A 21,722-nucleotide genomic window follows, 5' to 3' on the forward strand; every position below is an offset into this window, starting at 1 on the left:
CACTGATGTTGGACAATAAGGCCCGGCTCGCAATCTCCATTCCAGTTCATCTCAACAGTGCTTGAAGTCAGGGATCTGTGCAGCCACCTAAGATCGCCCACACCAAACTCATCCAACCCTGTCTTCATGGCCTTTGCTTTGTAGTGCAATTTTAAGTTAGGGGGTTTACTTTCCCATAGGTAATGCAAAAACACAAGAATATACTTTAAACAAAAAGGTGAGTGTTAATAGTAAGAGGAAGGACCTGTAATTTGTTTTGTTTTCACACTATCACCACCCACCAACCCCACAGAGTAATATTGGGAAGGTTTGTAGAAGTTTAAGGCAAAACAGACTGGCAATTTTTGACAATCGCTGGAATGTGCTGAGGGATAGCTGGAATAATGTAAAAGCCTCTCAACTTCATCTTGCAGGCATTCATTTTACAAGGAAAACATGGTTAAAATATGTGAAGACCTCCATTACATCCAACCTTACCTTCTTTGGGTAGAAGGTAGCCATGCCGCTAATGCCACAACCATACAGAGGGGTCCTGGGTGAAGACTATTGAAATTATAGGGGGTATATGGGTGGGTGTAGATATTTATGTATGCAATACATATAGAGAAGTATACGTACAAATTAATATACAAAAAACAATAGAAATCCAAAACAAGACAGACAATTTGTGCAGTGGACAGATAAGAAACTTATCAGGCAATCTCTTAATTGAAGAAAAACAAGATACATTATAAAATGTCAAGGTAAACATAAGCAAAAACTTTAGGCAAACAGAGAATCCTGAAAACACTAAGACCTAACACAACAGTATATCTACAATTACATATAGAATGACATTGCTTATGTGTGATGCTGTACAGGTAAATGTTCCGTACCAAACAATGCTTGTTATCTTTTATTATCATCTGTGTACAAATTGTCATGTCTTACTAAATATCCCATAAGTAATATGTCTGCCAATTTCAACCGGATCCATGGTCATGTCATGACGGCAGGTCGCCTGCTTTGGCATGGATTCAGCTCTCGCCCTTCTGCAGCAACGAATGCCTGAGTGCGTTAATCTTCTGATCAAGTTCTGCCAAAGAATAGCTCTGAAAAATGAAATTGCAAACATCAGACCATCAGAAATACGAGGTATGATGCGTTAAAACCATACATTTTTTTTATGTGGACATCTTTTGAATATATAATGTAAAACAGTAGCTCCGACCCTGTCTTTCCTTAAATTACATTGCTGTAGGGAGGTGCTCGTGTTATTATATTAGATATGCATTTAGCTGCCATAATGTAGCGTTTGTGTGTATTTGTATGAATTAGGTATTACATATAATCCAAAGTAACCCTACACCGTGTATAGATCCATACCCGACTTGCCCCTGACAGGAGCGGAAATGTTGTGTTTTTATTATGCCAATAAGAGACGCTGTTTACAGGCAAGTAAACGATAACACAAATATAAATACACCATTTGGACATGCTGTCGTTTGCATCCTCACCTGTGATGTCTGGGGCTTTTTTCTTTTAATGGGAACGTCCTAAATTGCAAAAACACAAAAACAATGCAAATTAAGGACTCAAAACGTTTATCACGTTGCACTAAATTGGTTTTATTTTAAACTACAGTACGTAATGCGATACTGAAAAAGCAATAGCTTGCGATTATATGATCGTCTGCCATCTGCTTCAAGTGACCAGGGAGTGAGATTCCCATCAAAGTAACAAAAATACCAGGTTAAAGGAACGAGACACAAGCGGAATGAAGAAACTAGAAATATTAATCGATATTAATGATTAGAGGGTTCCGATTAATTACATAAATGTACTGTCCAATAGGAGGAGAGCCTGGAACAGTAACTCTGATGTGGTTTAGCGTTGGAGATTATTATATATATAATATAAATGTAAACGTGCAGCTACTCACCAAGGACTGAAAGTACTCTGGAGAAATCCCTTCTAACGCCAGGATCCTGTCCTCTAACCTTTTTATTCTCTGATAAATGTCTTTGGGCACTGGACCTCCTAATGGGAAAATAAAATCTGATTTACACGGTACGTATATAATAATAATCACGTAAACATATATGTATTTATTCTACTGTATCTAAATAGAGGAGTCCAGTCTCAAGCTCAATTTAAAAGCAAATTGTATTAATATTTAGATTATAGTGTGTGTTTTTTGTAAGGATTATACTTAAAAATGAGTCGGGTGCGTGCTGATGTGAGACAGGCTACCTGTAAGCCCCCTTCTCATTAGCCTCATCAACGCCCTTAAGAAGCTGGCACTCTAGGCATGAGTGTCGGGCATATGGAGACTCCCATTCCTACAGGTATATGCGTATGGAGAGAATTTACTCGTACCATATTATTATTAGTTATTGTTTTATATAGCGCCATCAAATTCCACATGAGATTACTTCTTATTCCATTCTTCTGCTGATCTCTGTTAGAAATCAAAGAACAATTGCAAGCCTTCCTTTTAAGAAGGAAGAACACCCGAATGTTTGTCATCGTACCCACATTTCTTGTTACATTCTATAATATTTGCGGTTCTTGCTAGCAGCTAGACAATAAGCAATACCACCATTAAAAAAGGACTTTCATTGGCATGCTGTCAAAAAGAAGACGGACTGTAAATGAAATGTGTTACCCTTCTGTAACTGAAGGTGGCATTCCATGTTCTTCAGTCTCTCCTCCACAGCTTGATTAGTACATTCATGGTGGAGAGGATTACTTCTTTGGTCAGATCTGGTTGAGTTTTCACTTCGAGTTTGAGGTCCATACGTGTTCACGACCCTAGAGACTTAAGGAAAACACATCCTTTTGGCAAAGTCCAACTCTAACAGTGCATATCCATAAGAAGGCCACTTCTGAAAGCTTAACGCATGGTGGCTTTGTCAAAGGATCACTGGTCACATCTAAAACGAAAGCCACGCAACAGGACAGGCGTGCAATCAAATGAAGCAACTCGTGCAAACGTAAGAGGAAAAGTAGGCTTTAATAGTAATCCTCTGTCGTCAGATGTGAAAAATAAAAAGTTACAAGAGCCATTTATATTCTATGGATTTATATTCTACGGATCTTAAACGTTTGAACGCAGCCGTAATATTTATGATTCAGAGTTGACGGAAAATGCCACTAATGCTATGGTTTGTTTCTATTTCAATAGGTGGAGGAAGATGTGGGCCACACGTTAAAGGTACGCATGACTGTTTCCTATCCTATGGTGGAAAATACATTTAACAGCATATATATATATATATATATATATATATAAAAATGAAAATAAATACCTTTTATATGACTCTTCAGTCCAGGGTAGGGAGTAAAAACGGCATCTGTTCTTGCACAGCTATTTTCTGGGGGGGAAAAACACAAACATATACATAAAATATTATATATATTTATGGTAACTTATTTCACTGTTTACAGCAGGCGTATATCCTACCGTGATTGTGCTGACATACAACACAACAAAGACATGTCAAAGCCGGGGTTGGCCTTTCGTAATAGACGGTGAGGGTTAGGAGGTTAAACGTTTAATCTTTAACTCCTGGTTTAGTGAATATAAGTCAAAGGAGAATTCCTCTGTGTTTTTCCCCCATGTTTTTAAATCCCCAATTCTCTTTTATATAAAATATATTATCAATATATACACGCGATATAAGATTAAATCTTACAGTCGCTGTACGTTTTCAATGCAGTGTAATCGTGGGGGTCTAATGGTAAAACATTCATGCCCACGTATTTGTCATATACCCAAGGAAAACGAAAGGAAGGCAAGTATATCACACTGATTGAATCCACCCGTCCTTTGCCACATGAATCAGAAAGCAAGATGAGCTCTACAAAGCAACGTTTCAAGCGTCGAGAGTGTATATTACCAGCCATGTCTCTGACAGAGCTAACTGAGAAATGGAGCAACGGCAGGAGCGTTTTACCTTGATTACAATCAATAACGTTGCAGAACTCCCGGACGTTGTTTTCATTGATCTCTGCTTGCTTTCTCTCGATGAATGCCAATATCCTTCTGTCGATCTACAGGGGATAAGGACGACAAGATAAATGGAACGAGAGATTGGGGGGGGGGGAGGCTGTGTGAAAAACGCTACACAGCGTGCGAGCTGCCATCTACTTCAGAAGCCCGGCTTTGATTTTGGACTCGGAAAAATAAATCCTCTGAAAGCCAGGGTACAGAAGAGCTAAGACGAGCATTAAAGACACATAAAAATATCTATATAAAACTGCACTTTAACGACATCACAATTTTATATTTGTATTTTAGATGTTAATGATGTCATAGAAAGCACTACCTGTCTGAGGTTTCATTTTCCCAGGATGCCTTTGCTCGAAAGACTGTCTCTTTTGGCTTGAACATGTCTCATTCTGTTTGTCTTGTGTCACGTTCTCTTATTTGTGTGTATATGACTTTCTGAAGGCGTGGCCATTGACAACCAGGTACAGGTCAACGGGTGATCACATCTATCGCCCCACGCGGCAAAGTTAATAATCAAAATATAATTTTAAAAAAATTGCGCTGGAAGAAACTAGGCATTAAACATGTATTCTTTCTTCCCATTTTATGGAAATCTACAATGTATTGGGTAGAAGAGCATCTCCTCGTCAGGGTTCTTTACTCTATCTGGACGTTCTGGCTTCTGTGTACTGAGCATGTGCACCAATTCATTACATGATATCACATTGTTTTCCCAAGTACCTTCTGAAAGGTTTGACACAGAATGTTACCTTACCTCAGCCTTCTTTGCTTTTATCTGAACCACTGCAGGATCAGCTGAACAGGCAGGGGCCATCACTGTATCACTTGAAGTTGGCAGAGTCTTTTCGCAAATACCCATTTCCATGGATTCTTGTTTTGCGGCATGTGCTTTGTGAAGGCTTTCTTCTGTCTCCTTCAAATTGGTGTTTCTCTCGCTCTCTCCAGCTGCCAGGGTTTGAAGCTGGCCTAGAAGAGGCTAAATGAAAGGAAAAATATGTTTTTTTTATCCTAATTGGAATGGTTTGGTCTTTGCACGTGATGGCTTCCCATACACAGTAGGCGGCTACTGATTGCCTCGTACGGAACATGACAAGCCCTACTTGCGGTCGGGCTAAAGCCACACCACCAGCTAGCTTACGTCCCTTTAATGGTTAAGTTAGTGATATTTGGTAAAGGATTGAGCCATACACATCATGCTTTTGCTCAGAGACCTCGTAATCCGTTAATGGGGTGTGCTGTAATGAGGTTATAGGAGTCTGTCATACGGCATGTATCACAAAACACGTATGGCTTGTTGGCATTCATCATTAGCTGGTAAGGGGTGTGTGCATGTGGGTGGGTGACTGTATGTGTGTGTGTCCAGTGCCACTAAATATTCAAATGCATTACCGCAAATCACTTTCTTTCTTTGTTTCTAAACAATATCATGTCTCTTCTTCTTACTAATATGTTTACAAATATTATGAACAACCGTTATTAGCAGCCTTGATACTTTTGTTTGGAATACATGCTTTGCAAACTTTTAAAAGGACTATTTGTTATGTTATTGAAATTGTTATGGTGTTACAATGTACATCTTTATCTTCTGTGTTGACTAACACGGCTACATGTTATGATCTCTCTGCCTATCGAGTCAGCATTATGGAAAAGAAAGACAAAGTCTAATAAAAAAGCAGAAGGTACCTGTAAATCTGCGATGTGCTGCTGAAGAGCAGCGCTGACGCGCGAAGGCTTCTCATCGCGGAGACACTGGACTTTCTCCCAGTCAACGGCAAAAGCCACGGCAGCTTTATCCTTCAGGTTGAGCTGGAAGAATAGGAATAAAATAAATAAAATGAAGTATTGCTGTATCACTTTATCACTGCATTAGAGCATGCACCGAAAACAACACACTTAATGAGTGGAATTATCAGAGATCTCTCACCCACTCTGACTTACCCTGCTACGTACCCCCTCTGGGGTCTACCTCTCCCCACTCTCACCCATCTACGTACCCCCTCCTCTGGGGGCTCTCTCTCCCCACTCTCACTTACCCTGCTATGGACCCCCTCTGCAAGCAACATCTCCCCGCTCTCACCCTGCTACGTACCCACTCTGTGGGCTACCTCTCCCCACTCTGTTACTCTGCTACGTACTCCCTCTGGGGGCTACCTCTCCCCACTCTGTTACTCTGCTACGTACTCCCTCTGGGGGCTACCTCTCCCCACACTGTTACTCTGCTACGTACTCCCTCTGGGGGCTACCTGTCGCCACTCTGGTACCCTGCTACGTACCCAATCTGTGGGCTACCTCTCCCCGCCCTCTCACTTTCCCTGCTATGTACCCCCTCTGGGGGCTAACTCTCCCCACTCTCATCCAGCTACTTACCACATCTGTGGGCTACCTCTCCTCAGTCTCACTTACCCTACTACGCACCCCCTCTGCAAGCTACATCTCCCCGCTCTCACTTTCCCTACTACGTACCTCCTCTTGCGAGCTACCTCTCCCCACTCTGTTACTCTGCTACGTACACCCTCTGGGGGCTACCTCTCCCCACTCTGTTACTCTGCTACATACCCCCTCTGGGGGCTACCTCTCCCCACTCTGTTACTCTGCTACATACCCCCTCTGGGGGCTACCTCTCCCCACTCTGTTACTCTGCTACGTACCCCCTCTGGGGGCTACCTCTCCCCACTCTGTTACTCTGCTACGTACCCCCTCTGGGGGCTACCTCTCCCCACTCTGTTACTCTGCTACGTACCCCCTCTGGGGGCTACCTCTCCCCACTCAGTTACCCTGCTACATGGCCACTCTGGGGGCTACCTGTTACCATGCTACATACCCCCTCTGTGGGCTACCTCTCCCCACTCTATTACTCTGCGAAGTACTCCCTCTGGGGGCTACCTGTCCCCACTCTGTTACCCTGCTACGTAGCAACTCTGGGAGCTACCTGTTACCCTGCTACGTACCCCCTCTGGGGGCTACCTGTCCCCACTCTGTTACCCTGCTACGTACTCCCCTCCGGGGGTTACCTGTCCCCACTCACCCCTGCTATTCACCCCCCAATCTAACTCTAACAGGGCACCGTCTTGCCTATTGCTCCACAGCTATACATGTGAATAGCGATATAACCGCACCGCTGGCCCCCACCTGCTCAATACATCGCTCGACCGATCTCAGGACATCTCTCACTATCTCCGTGCAACCCGGTGGACGAAACCCCGTCAGTATTTCTGAATCCAGTTCCTCCGCAGCCGCCATGATTGTTATGGTAGCGCCCGGCTCCCAACCTGCAAATGCGCACGTGACTTCGGAGGAGGTCATGTGACTCCCGTGGTCAGGTGACACGGATAAGTCCAACGCAGTATTATGCTTCGTTATGAAGGTTACTGCATACTAGATGTGAGAAAATGGGAGAATATTAATAACAATAACATACACTGAAATAATATATCATACAATACTATACAATTAAATAATATATCATACAATAATAAAAAGGATATAATATATCATCATACAATAATAAATGGGATAATATATCATAATACAATAATATACACTGAAATAATACATCATACAATAACAAATTAAATAATATATCATACAATAATATACAATGAACTAATATATCAACATACAACAACATACAATGAAATTATATATCATCATACAATAACAATGAAATAATATAACAACATGCAATAACATACAATGAAATACTATATCATACAACATAAAATGAAATATATCATACAATAACGTACAATGAAATAATATATCATCATACAATAATACACAATGAAATAATATATCAACATACAACATACAATAACATACAATGAAATAATATATGTTGTATGATATATTTCATTGTATGATATTATATCATCATACAATAACATACAATGAAATAATATATCATACAACATACAATAAAATAATATATCATACAATAACATACAATGAAATAATATAATACAATGAAACACAATGAAATAATATAATACAATAAAACACAATGAAATAATATTATACAATAAAATACAACAAAATAATATAATACAATAAAATACAATGAAATAATATACTACAATAAAATATATAAAATAGCAAATTCTTGTAATTTTTATTGTTATTTTTATGGTTATTGTTATGATCATTATCATTGTTATTATTGTTATTATTCTTATAGTTATGATTCTTGTTGTTATTCTTGCTGTTATTCTTATTGTGACGGGCACGACCTGTACCCCCGACTGGGTACACCTGCCAAACGTTGTTTCCTCCTCCCCGTGGCCACCGGGACACCAGCAATTGACCCCTTCACTGCCAGATAAGACCAGCATTACAGCAAGAAGAGAGGACGACGCTGCAACAGAGCTGCTCTGTCTCTGTGGTTAGCCGAAGCTGAGCAAAACAGGGTGGCTATTGTCCTGAAAAGCAGTCCTGATCATAGCAGAAGCCACAGCTCTTCGGGAACCTCAGCAGCAGGAACTCTTTACTTGGGAAACACAGGGGCTTATATATAGGTTAGGTGAGAAACAAACCATAAATCATGTCCACATCTTCCCGCCCAGCGCCACACTTAGGCCACCGAGCCCTGCAATGTCTGAATAACTTTAGTCATCATCCCTGGGCTGTGCCGTCACCCAGGCCATCTGTCAGTCGCTGGGGAGGGAGAACGATATCCTCAGCTCCCGCAATTGGGATCTGCCACTGGGGAGGTAGGACTGGTTCCTCCGGCCCCGGACTTGTGAGCTGCCGCTGGGGAGACTGACCAGCTGCACCATCTCCTGGGTACTCACTCAGCCACTGGGGAGTGATGCCGCCTGCACCGCCTCCCTGGTGCTCCTCCTGCCGCTGGGGAGATGGGCCGACTGCGCGGTCTCCCAGGCCATCTGTCAGCCGCTGGGAAGGGAGGACGATATCCTCAGCTCCCGCAATTGGGATCAGCCGCTGGGGAGGGAGGACCGATTCCTCCGCTCCCGTACTTGTGAGCTGCCGCTGGGGAGACTGACCAGATGCGCCATCTCCCGGGTACTTACTTAGCCGCTGGGGAGTGATGCCGCCTGCACCCCCTCCCTGGTTGCTCCTGCTGCTGCTGGGGAGATGGGGCGGCTGCGCTGTCTCCCAGGCCATCTGTCAGCAGCTGGGGAGGGAGAACGATATCCTCAGCTCCCGCAATTGGGATCTGCCGCTGGGGAGGGAGAACCGGTTCCTCCGCTTCTGGACTTGTGAGCTGCCGCTGGGGAGACTGACAAGCTGCACCATCTCCCGGGTACTCACTCAGTCGCTGGGGAGTGATGCCGCCTGCACCCTCTCCCTGGTGCTCCTGCTGGGGAGATGGGCCAGCTGCGCCGTCACCCAGGCCATCTGTCAGCCGCTGGGGAGGGAGAACGATATCCTCAGCTCCCGCAATTGGGATCTGCCGCTGGGGAGGGAGGACCAGTTCCTCCGCTTCCGGACTTGTGAGCTGCCGCTGGGGATACTGACCAGCTGCGCCATCTCCCGGGTACTCACTCAGCCGCTGGGGAGTGATGCCGCCTGCAACCCCTGCCTGGTGCTCCTGCTGGGGAGATGGGCCAGCTGCGCCGTCTCCTGGCCATCTGTCAGCCGCTGGAAGGGAGGATGATATACTCTGCTCCCGCAATTGGGATCTGCCGCTGGGGAGGGAGGACCGGTTCCTTTGCTCCCGGACTTGTGAGCTGCCGCTGGGGAGACTGACCGGTTGCACCATCTCCCGGGTACTTAGCCGCTGGTGAGTGATGCCGCATGCACCCCCTCCCTGGTGCTCCTGCTGCCGCTGGGAAGATGGGCCGGTACAAAATATTACAATATAAAATGATAATAAAATACTAATAAAAATACTCATACTAATCGTACTATTACTACTACTACTAATAATAATAAAAGGGAAATGTCCCCAGAAACACTGCTTGATTAATGTGGATTAACTGAGGTTTGTCACATACCTGCTGGAGCCAGATCATCATTTACAGGAGCGCAGAGTTTGCGATGGTTAAGCGTATATCACAGTGATCTGCAGCCTTAGTCACAACAATGTTTACGTAAACACAAAAAAGTAATGAAATGGCTTACATAAAATATGTTATTCTATACAGCCAATAATAGGTCACAAAGTCACGGTAGTGTCCAGCCCTCGTTCTATGCATCTAACCACATACCTGCCAACAGTTCAGAATTTCCCGGGACTGTCCCATTTTTTGGGGAACAAATTGGGGCCTGTCTCCCCATAAAAATACCGCCTATGCACAATGCATTACACTGCGCACAGGGGGCATTGTGTTTTCACTGTGTACGTCTAAGACGCACATAGCCTAAGTGCTTGTCAATAAGATCCAGACTACCCAGCATCTTTACTGGGCAGCCTACGGCTTAAAGCTGCAGGGTCATATAGAGTGTGTGACCCCACTCCTTTAGGCCCCAACCCTTTTGTCCCAGGTTCCTGGTAGAAAATGTCAGGGATTGTGTAATAATAATCCTTAAACTATAAGCAGGGCCGAGATGGACAAGTCAAACTGGCCCTGACACTTTAAGGCCAGCAGCCACCAACGACATGATACCAAGTTCCCAGGTATGCAAGCTGGTAGATAGCAAAAGCACTAATTAGGAATCCTGATTACATAGCAATGTATAGTTAATGTAGATGCAGTCTCTACATTGTGACCCTGAGATTGTGTCCCTTCACTGCTAAGATTGGAGCAATGACCATGAGACTGGGGGGGGGGTCAAACACAGAGAGTTCCCAGTTATGCCCATCTTCTGCACAACAGGAGGTCTCGCCTCCATCCAGCACCAGCTTGTTATGTTGAAATTACATGGCGAGGTGTATCCCGTCTGCCAAGTCTAATGGAGTCCTTCCCAACCAAGTCTCCATGACGTTATCTGGCTTCTACTGATACAAGTGCAAGTACCTACATATACTAATGTATTAATAAGTAGTCTTTGAGGTTCTGCATCATTATTAATACTGAAATGATCTCGGCCCATTTGGAACTGAGTGCAAATAGCAATTTGTCCTTTCAAAAAAGTAAAAGATGAATGCATCGATACAACCGTGCTGCACTTCAGTGAATATTTATGATGATTACTTCATTTGTCATAATTGCCCTTTGGAATACCATTTTTTACTTATGTCTTTACATATTTCTACAAGAAACATATAGCAAACATTCTTATAGTAATAGATTTCTAAAACGTTTCTGGATAAGACATTTTCGTAAGGTTGATTGAAACTTTAGGGGAAGAAAGAGAGAACCATCCACTGGCCACATATATATATATATGTATAACAAGGAACTAGAATAGTATCGACAAGAAAGAATGACTGCATGCTTTGGGTGAAGTTATTCATTTAGACCCTGGGACTTTTCGATGGTCTAATGGAGATAACAAGAGCCAAAACACAATTGACTATAGATACTGACCACATCCATCCAGGTCACATATACATTTCACATATTTCTGACCACCACATGTAAGAAGTTCTGGCCTCCACAAGCACAAACAACTCTTCTCATGTTCAAAACCTCCAACGTCCACAGATTCTGGACCACCAGTGTCCTAGGTCTTAGGTGGTGCAGTGCAGCTGGGTGCCCTGGCACATGAAGCCTGATGCCGGCCCATGTAAGCCATTGTGCAAACTGGCCCGGTGGAGATTCCCATGTGCCTTAATTGCCACTCATGTGCAACCAGGCATCCGCACATACATTATTGACTGGCCACTGGCCTTTAAGTGCCGGGAACGATCTTAATCCCCAGACAGGCTCACTAGTCACTGCTGAACCACTTGTGACCTATTTTTTCTGTCCCAGTTGCCTACCGGCAGATTCAACAACCAATTTTCTGCATTTTTTGTTTAGACAATAGAAGACTTGCTGATTTGTCTCCCAGAAGGCAACAAAATAAAATCTAATTTGGTATTGTAAAGCTTTCCATTTCTCCATTTTTTTGTCAATTTTTCAATAATATACTTTCACCTTTACATGAGCAAAACGCACACATTACGTGGATGATCACCCTTTTTGTAGCTTTAACATTTCAAGAATACATTTTAGTAGTAAGTTTGTAGGCATAATCTCAATAAATGTGGTTTGGACATTATAATGAGCAAAACGTTGAAATAAGGTGAAAAAACCCTCTTTTCCTTCTTTTACCTCTTGAGATTCTGCTCTTGTAAGGGTGTTTAACGCTACAAATGGGTGAATTCTGAGCACTGTGTTTAAATATGAAACCAAATACCAGATACTTTGATGCAGTAGAACCAGAAAGGCTTAAATATTTTTAAATATTTAAACAAATCCGAATAATTAAAAAGGAAACAAATATTACTTAAATATAAAGAAAACAAAATTCCAAACGACAATATTATATTGCGGAACATAATGGCGTTTAAGCTTCACCATTTTTTTTTGAATGCTCGAGCTTAGTGGGGTTTTCTTTGGAAAGGGGGGGGGTTTCATTACGTTTTCGTTCTTGTACTTGGACTACTTACAGAATAAACTGTTCTACGGGACAAATGCTGTCAATCTAAAATCAGCTTCTCCTTTCCCAGGTATCCCCGGCTTATTTTTCCCCCTTTCTGAATAGGCGCTGGCTTAAAAGGCACCTGGTTCCTGCAGGTCCCAGGGGCAGCTGTCTGGCCAGTGAATACCCGATTATTTCTTAACATGCTTTTGGCAGAATCTGTTTTCTTCATTTGCCTTTTCAGCAACATTTTCATTGACAGACTCTGGATATCCAGTTATAGAAATGTTGTCCATCCAAATTGTGAACGGGGAACAATTGAGTTTTTCTGTGGCACATGGCTGTGGGAAAGTCTTCTTTGGCTATTCAAGCAATTTTTGTAGCTTTGCTCTGAAGAGCAGACATTGAGGAGAGAGTGAAAAGTACAATTAAGGAAAAGCTAATTTGCCATTGAGAGTGTTAGTGTAGCCGGTAGTTTTTTTTTTGTGTGTCTTATTTTTTAAACCTTATTATAATGGAAAAAAATAATTTATTTTCACTTAAAAATTATAAATGTATGCGTTATGCGGCATTAAATAAAAATAAAGTAAAAAAATGGCTATAATTCATACAAAAGGGATTTAACGTAAAAGTTGTTGAGCACGGATGAGCTAATTATGTTCGTATTTTGTGTGGCAAGGCTCATATAATAAAATACTTGCATTTGAGAAGTGAGGCTTTTTTCTGAAATCAGCCTAATTAATAAATTCTGATTCTTCAAATCGGTTCTATAGTCAAAACAGGTCTGCCAAAAAAAAATATATTTCTTTTGAAAATGTAGCTTTTGTTCTGACATCAGCATCTTGATTACCCGGAGATGGTCTAGCTGTGTTTTGTCTCGTATGGCAAAGATGACTATTAAGTGTAAGATAAATTTAAAGGGACACTCAGAATAATCATAATAAATAAGGAACAAAGCAGTATTCTTAATAGCAGAATATGTTCAATGTGTAGACAATATCTACCCTTTCATCATTACAATTCTATCATAAAAATGATAAGAATTGAATCAATGAGGGGAAAGGAAGCATGAATACCAACGTGAATAATATTATAAACAATTGGGGTGATTTGTGACACTGACCTAGGCATTGAAATGGGTAGAAAATCCACAAAACTGTGATTATATCAACACATAAAAGTTTTGGTATTTGCCAAGTTAAAAAAGTAGATATGTTGTTGAAAATACAGTATGACGGCCAGGGATTTCAGGTAGGTCCTTGGTGTGAAAGAATCATGGGGGCACCATGCAGCGGCATATTATTCTTAAGGCGAGATGTCCAAATTGGAGGCATTTATAAATTATCCCCAATGAACCTATACCTTTATGGTAATTAAGTTGCATTTTCTAACATTTCATAAACATGTGACTGTTTTAACTAATTCTAGGTTAGTGTATGAAGTGGAGGAGGACCTCAGATGCTAGACAAATCAGATCTCAAGGTTTTTTCAAGTATTCAACTTTTACACTCATTTGTGGCTGGAATTAAGGGAACAGATTTAGGTACGTTTACGAGAATTCCCTTTTAACAAGTGTCGCCACCACCTTTTTTCCTTGAGGTGGTTGGAGGATATCAAGAAGCCATCCATACTTCAAACACCGGATGGAAGGCTATTTCGGCTCTCCCATTAGCTGTTTTCTAATAAACCAAGTAAAGTCCCTGTGCCACCTCTTCTTTTTGTCCATATTGAGTTCATATTTTGTCCATGTTCCATCCAGTTCTGTTATTAATGTTATTTCACTTACTCTTTGGGTCTTTATATTTATTAAGGCAGCTGTAATTTAAATCCAGCTCAGAGCTTGACTGTTTCTATACTTCTATGGTCAAACAAGTAAATATAAAAAAGCGTTCTGTTTCATCTGGTTAGCTAGCCAAGAAAGTGCGTCTCCTAGTCTACATTTGTACTTTGTACACTTTGGGCAGTCCAAAGATCTCATCTTATTTGTCCAAACCTACATCCTTTTCACAGGATATTTACTTCTGTCCTCATTAAGGATTCATCATACAAAACCTTTTCTATGTCCTTATTGAAAAGAGGCCAAGCTAAAACAAGATGATTAGCAACAAACAACATCATGGGCAAGCAGGTGCAATTAGTTCACAATTTCTTGGATCTGTTGCAGTTCATCAGACTGGTTGGCTCTAATATAACCAGCTTGAGCTTCCAAAAATGCATCAAAGATTGTTTTTTCTTCTTAATAGAATATTTAATCAGTCTTTAATGGGGAGGTTTATTCCGAGAAACTCGAGCCTTGAACCTCTTATCTATCATTCTGCATCAAACACCTATCACTTAGCAATGGACACTGTGGTTTAGAACCAAATGTTGAAAACCTTCATCTTACCCGATAGATTTTAGTCCACATTTACATAATATAGTCAAAGTATTTTAACTCCTTGTGCATTGAGGGGAATTTATCGCTGTTGCTTTACCATCTGACGAATCTTCTTTAATTATGCAGATAAACATGAATAAATAATACATATGACTATTACTACACATTTACATTAAAAAAACAAACCAAAAAAACACCTAAAGAAATGCATTTACATCGGCAAATGGAGCTCTTTTGGATGCTATGTCACCAGCCGTCCCCCTCCATGGCCTTTAAGAATGGTCCACCGTAATATCAATAGGCCGGTTTGAGAGAAAAATGATTTCTCTTTTAGCTGGCCCATCGAACAGGTTAATTATTAAGTAAAAGACCCCTTTCCATGACCCGATAACCTAGTAGTCGGTGTAGTAGGTTCGTGTCAATTCTATATAATGCCAGGTGCTATAGGGTTCATCGCTGAAACCAGCTACAGGTAGAGAAGGCGATGGGTGGTGAACGCACATGGTTTACTTTACTGATACCTAAAGAGGAGTTTATCCTGCGATTACCCAAAATCCTTATTCTCTGATGCCTCTTATATTTTAGCTTTCAATTAATTAATTGTACGGGGGGACAAAATTTGCATGATAATTTTCATTTTCAGGACAAGATGGGTTTCTGGGTTTAACAGCCTGTAGCCTGCAGGGTGAACTTCCAAGCACTTGGACAGAGTATTAAAAGCGGATTTCTTTCACATAAAACAAAATGTAATTTGGAAATATTTGGCTTGAAAGGTAAATTGCAGGCTGGTAAGCTCCCAAGGTTACGTTTGATTGAATGGGTGACAGGAAATAAAAGGAAATCTGTTTTTTTTTCCGCTCAGCTCTGTAAAAGCCCTGAGTGGAATTTGTAAAACAAATGTTTATGAACACGAGAATAGCGATCCGACAATAGTAATTATGTAACAGTGACAAAATAAAGTTCATCTAATCACTGCATTCAGGTCCCGTTATAAGAAGAAGAATAATTCTGTATTTATAAGGCGCTTTGCAATCATTAAGAGGTTATACATTATAATTACCCAATTACAATTAGCACTGAATTTATGTGCCTCGGCAGGGTGAATGGCTGCCACAGCGGGATAGGAAAACAACTTCTGATCATTGGGTGATTTAAGGGATCCATTTTTTATTATCCTAGTGATTTATAAGACTGTAAGGTTTGGATCTGCACCCCCTGAACCCATGTGGTGCTGAAGAACCATCGTGGCTACAAAACCTGGAACCAGGTGGGATATGGAGCCAAAACCCCCACAAATTATTCCTATATATCAGAATCAGAAGCAGCACAGACAATAGCACATGCATGCTTTAAAATATAAAGATGCTTGTTGCACATTCTATTGCCGGGAAGCCTTCTGGCACAATGCTGAGCATCTACTAGAAGAAAGGTGCCCCGGTGTTTGAAAATAAGAGGATTTGGGTCCAAAAGAAGGATGCATCTGCCCAAAGTTTAATAAACTATATAAACATTTACTTTGACATATCTTTTCTATTTAATTTATGGAATAAATGCAAGCTATTCAAACACACATTATTTACAGTAGAAGGATTGTGATGTGTTTGGCTAACTCTGGTTAGCCAAACACATGGAGGTTGAGTTTATGGTAGCCAACACATTGACTAATCAAAGTCTGTAAATACCATATAATAATGCGCTAAATCTATAGTGTTATATCGTTGACTTCCAGCTAGAGCCCCAAACGAACTGCTAATAGCTCATATGTTGGAATTTGGATCACGTCAATTATGATGCATGGTTACGACTTTATGGGATTACTTCTGATGCTACAGGAGATATCCATGCTAAAAGCAATATGTACAAAACCTTAAAACCAAACCCAAATTCCAAAAAAACTAGATTATATTTTGTAATATTCTTATTAGCATAATCTCTTTCAATTTCTGCTGGAGCAAAATTCAAATCACAACCAAACCACTGTTTACTTAGACTGAAGAATCATTCATGGTTAGTATACTGTAAAAAAGTATGGGCAGCAGATCACCATTTGTAGGTGGAAAGGCATCTCCTAAACACGTTAATCATAATTATCTCAAGATGGTTTTATTAGATCCCACCTGTGACATAAGGGGTCAATTGGCATGAAATCCAATCGACTTTGTTAGTAGAGAGTCATTATTATTGCGCAATAGCTGCCAGGCGCCCAACATGTGAAAGCAAAATGGTGCCATTATTGGACACAAAATCTGAATTATATAAATCTCAGTAAAAATCAATAGACATATATTTTTCTTTTAAAGAGCACTTGAGTCAAGAAAATATTGAGTTGCTTTGCTCCTACTTAAGGCAATTTCTCTTCTTTGCTAAACAGAGCTGGTAAACAAGAGTTAGAACCTCTCTTTGATGTCACTACAGATGGAACAATATTGACTGTTTTTGATTGTACACTGTTGGACAGGTCAGTAGATCAAAATGTCTACGTTCATCAATTCCTTTATTAAAGAGGCAGTAAACTATTTTTTTTTTTACAATTTAGAAAATGACTTAACAAACCTTACCTATTGTTACCTTAAGTGTATAACTTAGTATAACAATGATCACTGGACTGGGGATGACCAGGTGGCCCTGGCACTATAAACATAGCTATGTGTTATGTTTTTATATTCGCTTGGCGTGTTGTTGCGCTTATCCAGCCAGTAGCCGTACGTACATCACAGGGCCTGATTTACCGGAACGGCAGTATCAGTAAAGACATGGTCCAAGCAACCACTGGCCCACCAGGCATTTGCCAGTTGACCTAGATGGACAGTCTTGGTCCACCTGCTGTTTCTGTCAGACAATATGGGCGCCAGCAGTGTTCATAATCCACAGTCGGATTCTCACTGTTGACCGCAAGGATCCGACATTGCACATGGACGCCGACAGCCCAAAAGACAACCGGAAGTGATCAGTGGTACAGTAATTAATAATGATTGTGCAAGCCCTTCGTTTCATACAAATAAGGTTTGCACAATCATAAAAAAAAAAGTTTACTAAACACAAGGTCAACCATGTTTGGGCTGTCACAGCATGGCAAACGCTTGTGTACAGTAGGCCCTCTTTGGATAACAGAGCCCACCCATGCCTTTACCCTATGCCATACCCTATCCAATATTCTGTGTGATAAGGGGCTAAAACTAATGTAAAAAAAAAAGTTAACTTTCCACATTCTTGTAATAGGAATACTGAGGGAACATAATATTTTTTAATTTGGGATTTATTATTAGTGGATACCTTAGACACAGTTTGTTCATAACTTTGTGTCCGCTATGTTTTTAACCTTTTTTAATTGAGCTAATTTTCATCCTTTGTACGTTATTCTAGGGAATTATGATGAAAGTTAAACCTTATTATTTTCCCCAGGATTTTTTTTTAGTAAGCCTATGAATGGGCCACCCATGACCACATCATAAACTATGCGTTGGTAATGAAGGGTTAAAATGTAAAAAAAAGTAAGCAAAAAAAAATACTTTTCTCCATCCCTAGCTCAAAGTATCCCAGGTAGAGGAGAATTAGTTCAGTGGAGCTCTTCTGGTGCCAGGAGGATAGACAAAAATAGTGAATAATTACATCTGTTTGTGCAGGAGAGTGTATATATACGCCTATTAACCAGCGCCGTCTAGTGGTTAAAGGAAAAATTGCATCCTTTATTTACTGTATCACATCGTACAGTTCACTATAATACATTTACTCAGGTAGTGCGAAGGCAACATAAGAAAGGGTTTAGGTAGTCTGTAACAGGCTGAGGACCAACAACTAGACGCAAACACCCTGAGAAGAACTAAGCACCATAATCTTTATGAGACAATAACACCTAGTGATGAGGAGGGCCAAGGATCTAGGTGGCAAAATGAGAATCTAATGTCAGCAACTCAGAAGATGAAGAATTAAGCATTTCACATGGAAACAAAAATCAGTTATAAACCACCAAAGAAATAGGTGCTATTCAGTGCCTTGATAGAACATGGGTCACAGGAAAGCAACAAGCAACCATGCAAGACAATGCTTCGAAATGTCCATGACATAAAATCTCTGGAGAACTAGTTTTGCCTGTAACCACTTGGGGAAACTATGGAAGCCTTCACTGGTGGTATTTATACGGGCAGCATCCAACATGATACCTGCCTGTATGTTTAATGGAAAACGAGTGCTATGTTTAGCGTGGAGAGGAACATCAGCGAACCAAACACTGGCCATTGACTAGACCATCAAATAAATGTGTTCTTAGACCATGTATTTCCCATGTTGTCTCCTGGATACACTAAACATTTTCCATTATCTTTAAAAACTAGGTTAAAATATGTTGTTTCTTGAATCTTAGAATGTTGAATTATTGGAAACACTGGAATTGTAAATTTCTTGCAACTTTTTTTAAATTTTTTTTTTTTTTTTTTTTTTTTTAACTACGGCTTCGTTTTCCACTCCAGGAACAAATTGCTTCTTGATTAGTTCTTAATTACTCCTTGATTGTCAGCTGCTGCCTGGGATTGCACCAAACTCAAGCTTTGTCCCTGTGTTGTCACCCACTTTCTTGAGTGTCGGAAGCTCTCAAAATCCAGAAACACTCATGTAAAAAGCACGTAAATGTGTGGACACATCTCTGTATGAGCAGAGGCGAGATGTATGATCATGTCAGAAAACATGTATTTTTTTTATCTGTGTTTTATTATGAATTTATGATTAAAAAAAAAAGTTTAAAAGTGAGGTGTTATGACATCATATCCCGCTGCCCAGGGGTACGAACAGTGAAGCAGAGGGGGTCAGCAAGCGATTTGTCTACAAAAATTGTAAATTAATAGAATATTGTATCATTCTGCTCCAAGACTCATCTCTCTATATTTGTATGATTATCAAGTACTGTTATTTATCCTAGTTTTACATCTTTACAATTTATATTTTATTAATAATTTTAAGTACATATGTGAAGACATATTTTACATTGCCTGATGTTAAATCGAACCCCTTTTCATTTTGCTTTATTTATTTTTAGAGTTTTGCCCTCAATCTATTCTCTTCGCGCCCATGAAAACCCAACTCAACTTCTGTCTTCTGTATAATCTTTTTAAATGAAATCGTACCCAAATTTACCTAAATTAAATCTTACAAGGTACATTTTTTATTTTCATTTTATAGACACTCAACGCTTGAAAATTTACCCCCAACGATTTTAAGCATTTTGGCTAATGGTATTCAAAATGTTGTTAAAAAAAGGTTTATGTTTTAGGCATTCCTTTCCCTTAAAAAAAAATTAAACAAAAAACAGACTAGCAAAGAACTGATTAGTTTTTATGGCTTCATTTCGGCTCCATGGTTTCTAAGAACTCTTTCCTTTAAAAGAACATATCCCGGAAGTGAGTTAGTGAAGCGTAGACACTTGTCTTTGACCCATGAACAGACTTCTCTAAAACCTCACACTGTGCTTTTCTTCTGTCTCTTCATTTTCTCTTATCCTCCATCGCTGCCTTTGCTAAAAATGTTGCTAAAGGTAATGACAGCGTGTTGGCCACTTTCCAGCCTTAGCAGTGAATCCATTGACAATGAAGATGGATAACGTTCGCCGTCTTTGGCTATCATATTCTGAAAGCCCCCTAAGTCCATGTACATAACTTCAAAAGTAACACAACTGGCTTAAAAAAAGAATTCCCCCCAAGAATTTTTTTTAGGAGAAACTAAACAACTTCAACCACATCTTACGTCTAAATATATTCTGGTCCTGAAATGTGAATTTTAGATGATATATACATATATAATTTCTTATTATACAAACTAATTGCAGTTAAAGTGAATATTATTAGCAGCAGTCTGATCACTACGTGCTAGAAGAACAAGCCTAGTTTGGTCTCAAGATCCGTATAAATATGCAAAAAAGTAACTTCTCAATGTTAATCAACGATTCTACAAGACATTCAGCCTGTACCAGCAAGACGCGACGATTTATTTTATTAAAAATGTAAGAAATAAGGGGAAAAGATTTAATGATGAATGGCATAGGACCTATGTAATAATATAATATATATCATGTCACCTATTGGTGGTTCTAAGCTTGTGCGATGTTCCTTTCTCTAACAGTCCTTATTAAAAGTAAGAATCTCTTTGGAAGGTTTGACACTGTGACAAGCAGCAAATTGTAGTATGTGTCAAAACACAAATTTCCTTGTCTTAATACATCTCCCCCACTGTGCTGGCTAATACCATTCTCGCTCCGGGTCACTGTGATGGCGGCTACTGTGGATTCGTTGAATAGCTTTCTAAATTATAGGGGAGCAGTGGCTTTCTGACGCTCCGTAAACTTCACGGTGATAAAGTCATAACCTTTAATCCCTTAGTTGGTTTTAACATATAAGGCTTTGTTCTGTTACTCAGCACGACTAGGGTGGGCTCCATTTTTAGTTCTACGTATGCTTGCCAATGGGAAAGACCCTGCTAATACCCCCAATACCCCTGTATTTCATAAAATCAACAGTTTTTATGGAACATTATTAATTTGGGTTATAACTAACTGGACAAGATTTTGAAGACTCGACCCCCCCCCCAAAAAAAACCCCCAAGATATTCAAAGAATTATGAGTTGTAATAGTGAAATTAAAGGTAATCCTTCTGCATTCTGAGATAAAACACTATTTTTTTATGGCTTAATACACAATTTCTCTCAAATAAGCGTGAGAATATTATTTAAGAATTATTACAAAACTACACGTAATAATATACAATCATCCGTTAACTAATTTACTAATTATTTTTTTATCTATTAGAGTAAATTGTAACCTCTGTATACCTGTTTAATTTAATATCCCTGATAAGTAGCCATCAATAAAAAAAATGTAGAATAATTAAATTAAAAAC

The 21,722-nt window shown here is 40.1% G+C and overlaps 1 protein-coding gene across 1 annotated transcript; it reads right to left on the reverse strand.

Annotated features, from left to right (window-relative positions):
* Positions 1–1,016: 1,016 nt before the first annotated feature.
* LOC149284667 (MAP3K12-binding inhibitory protein 1-like) lies at positions 1,017–7,234 on the reverse strand. Its single transcript, XM_089496298.1, has 9 exons — positions 7,124–7,234; positions 5,678–5,800; positions 4,749–4,970; positions 3,939–4,035; positions 3,291–3,356; positions 2,648–2,800; positions 1,922–2,019; positions 1,497–1,535; positions 1,017–1,091 (listed from the first exon to the last, which is right to left on the reverse strand). Exons 1-9 carry the CDS (start codon positions 7,232–7,234, stop codon positions 1,017–1,019), a joined length of 984 nt encoding a protein of 327 aa, XP_089352424.1.
* Between the last annotated feature and the right edge of the window lie 14,488 nt (positions 7,235–21,722).

Source organism: Sceloporus occidentalis, unplaced genomic scaffold (genome assembly GCF_023333645.1).
Source record: "Sceloporus occidentalis isolate IW3139 unplaced genomic scaffold, rSceOcc1.0.p SCAF_89, whole genome shotgun sequence".
NCBI classification, from domain to species: Eukaryota; Metazoa; Chordata; class Lepidosauria; order Squamata; family Phrynosomatidae; genus Sceloporus; species Sceloporus occidentalis.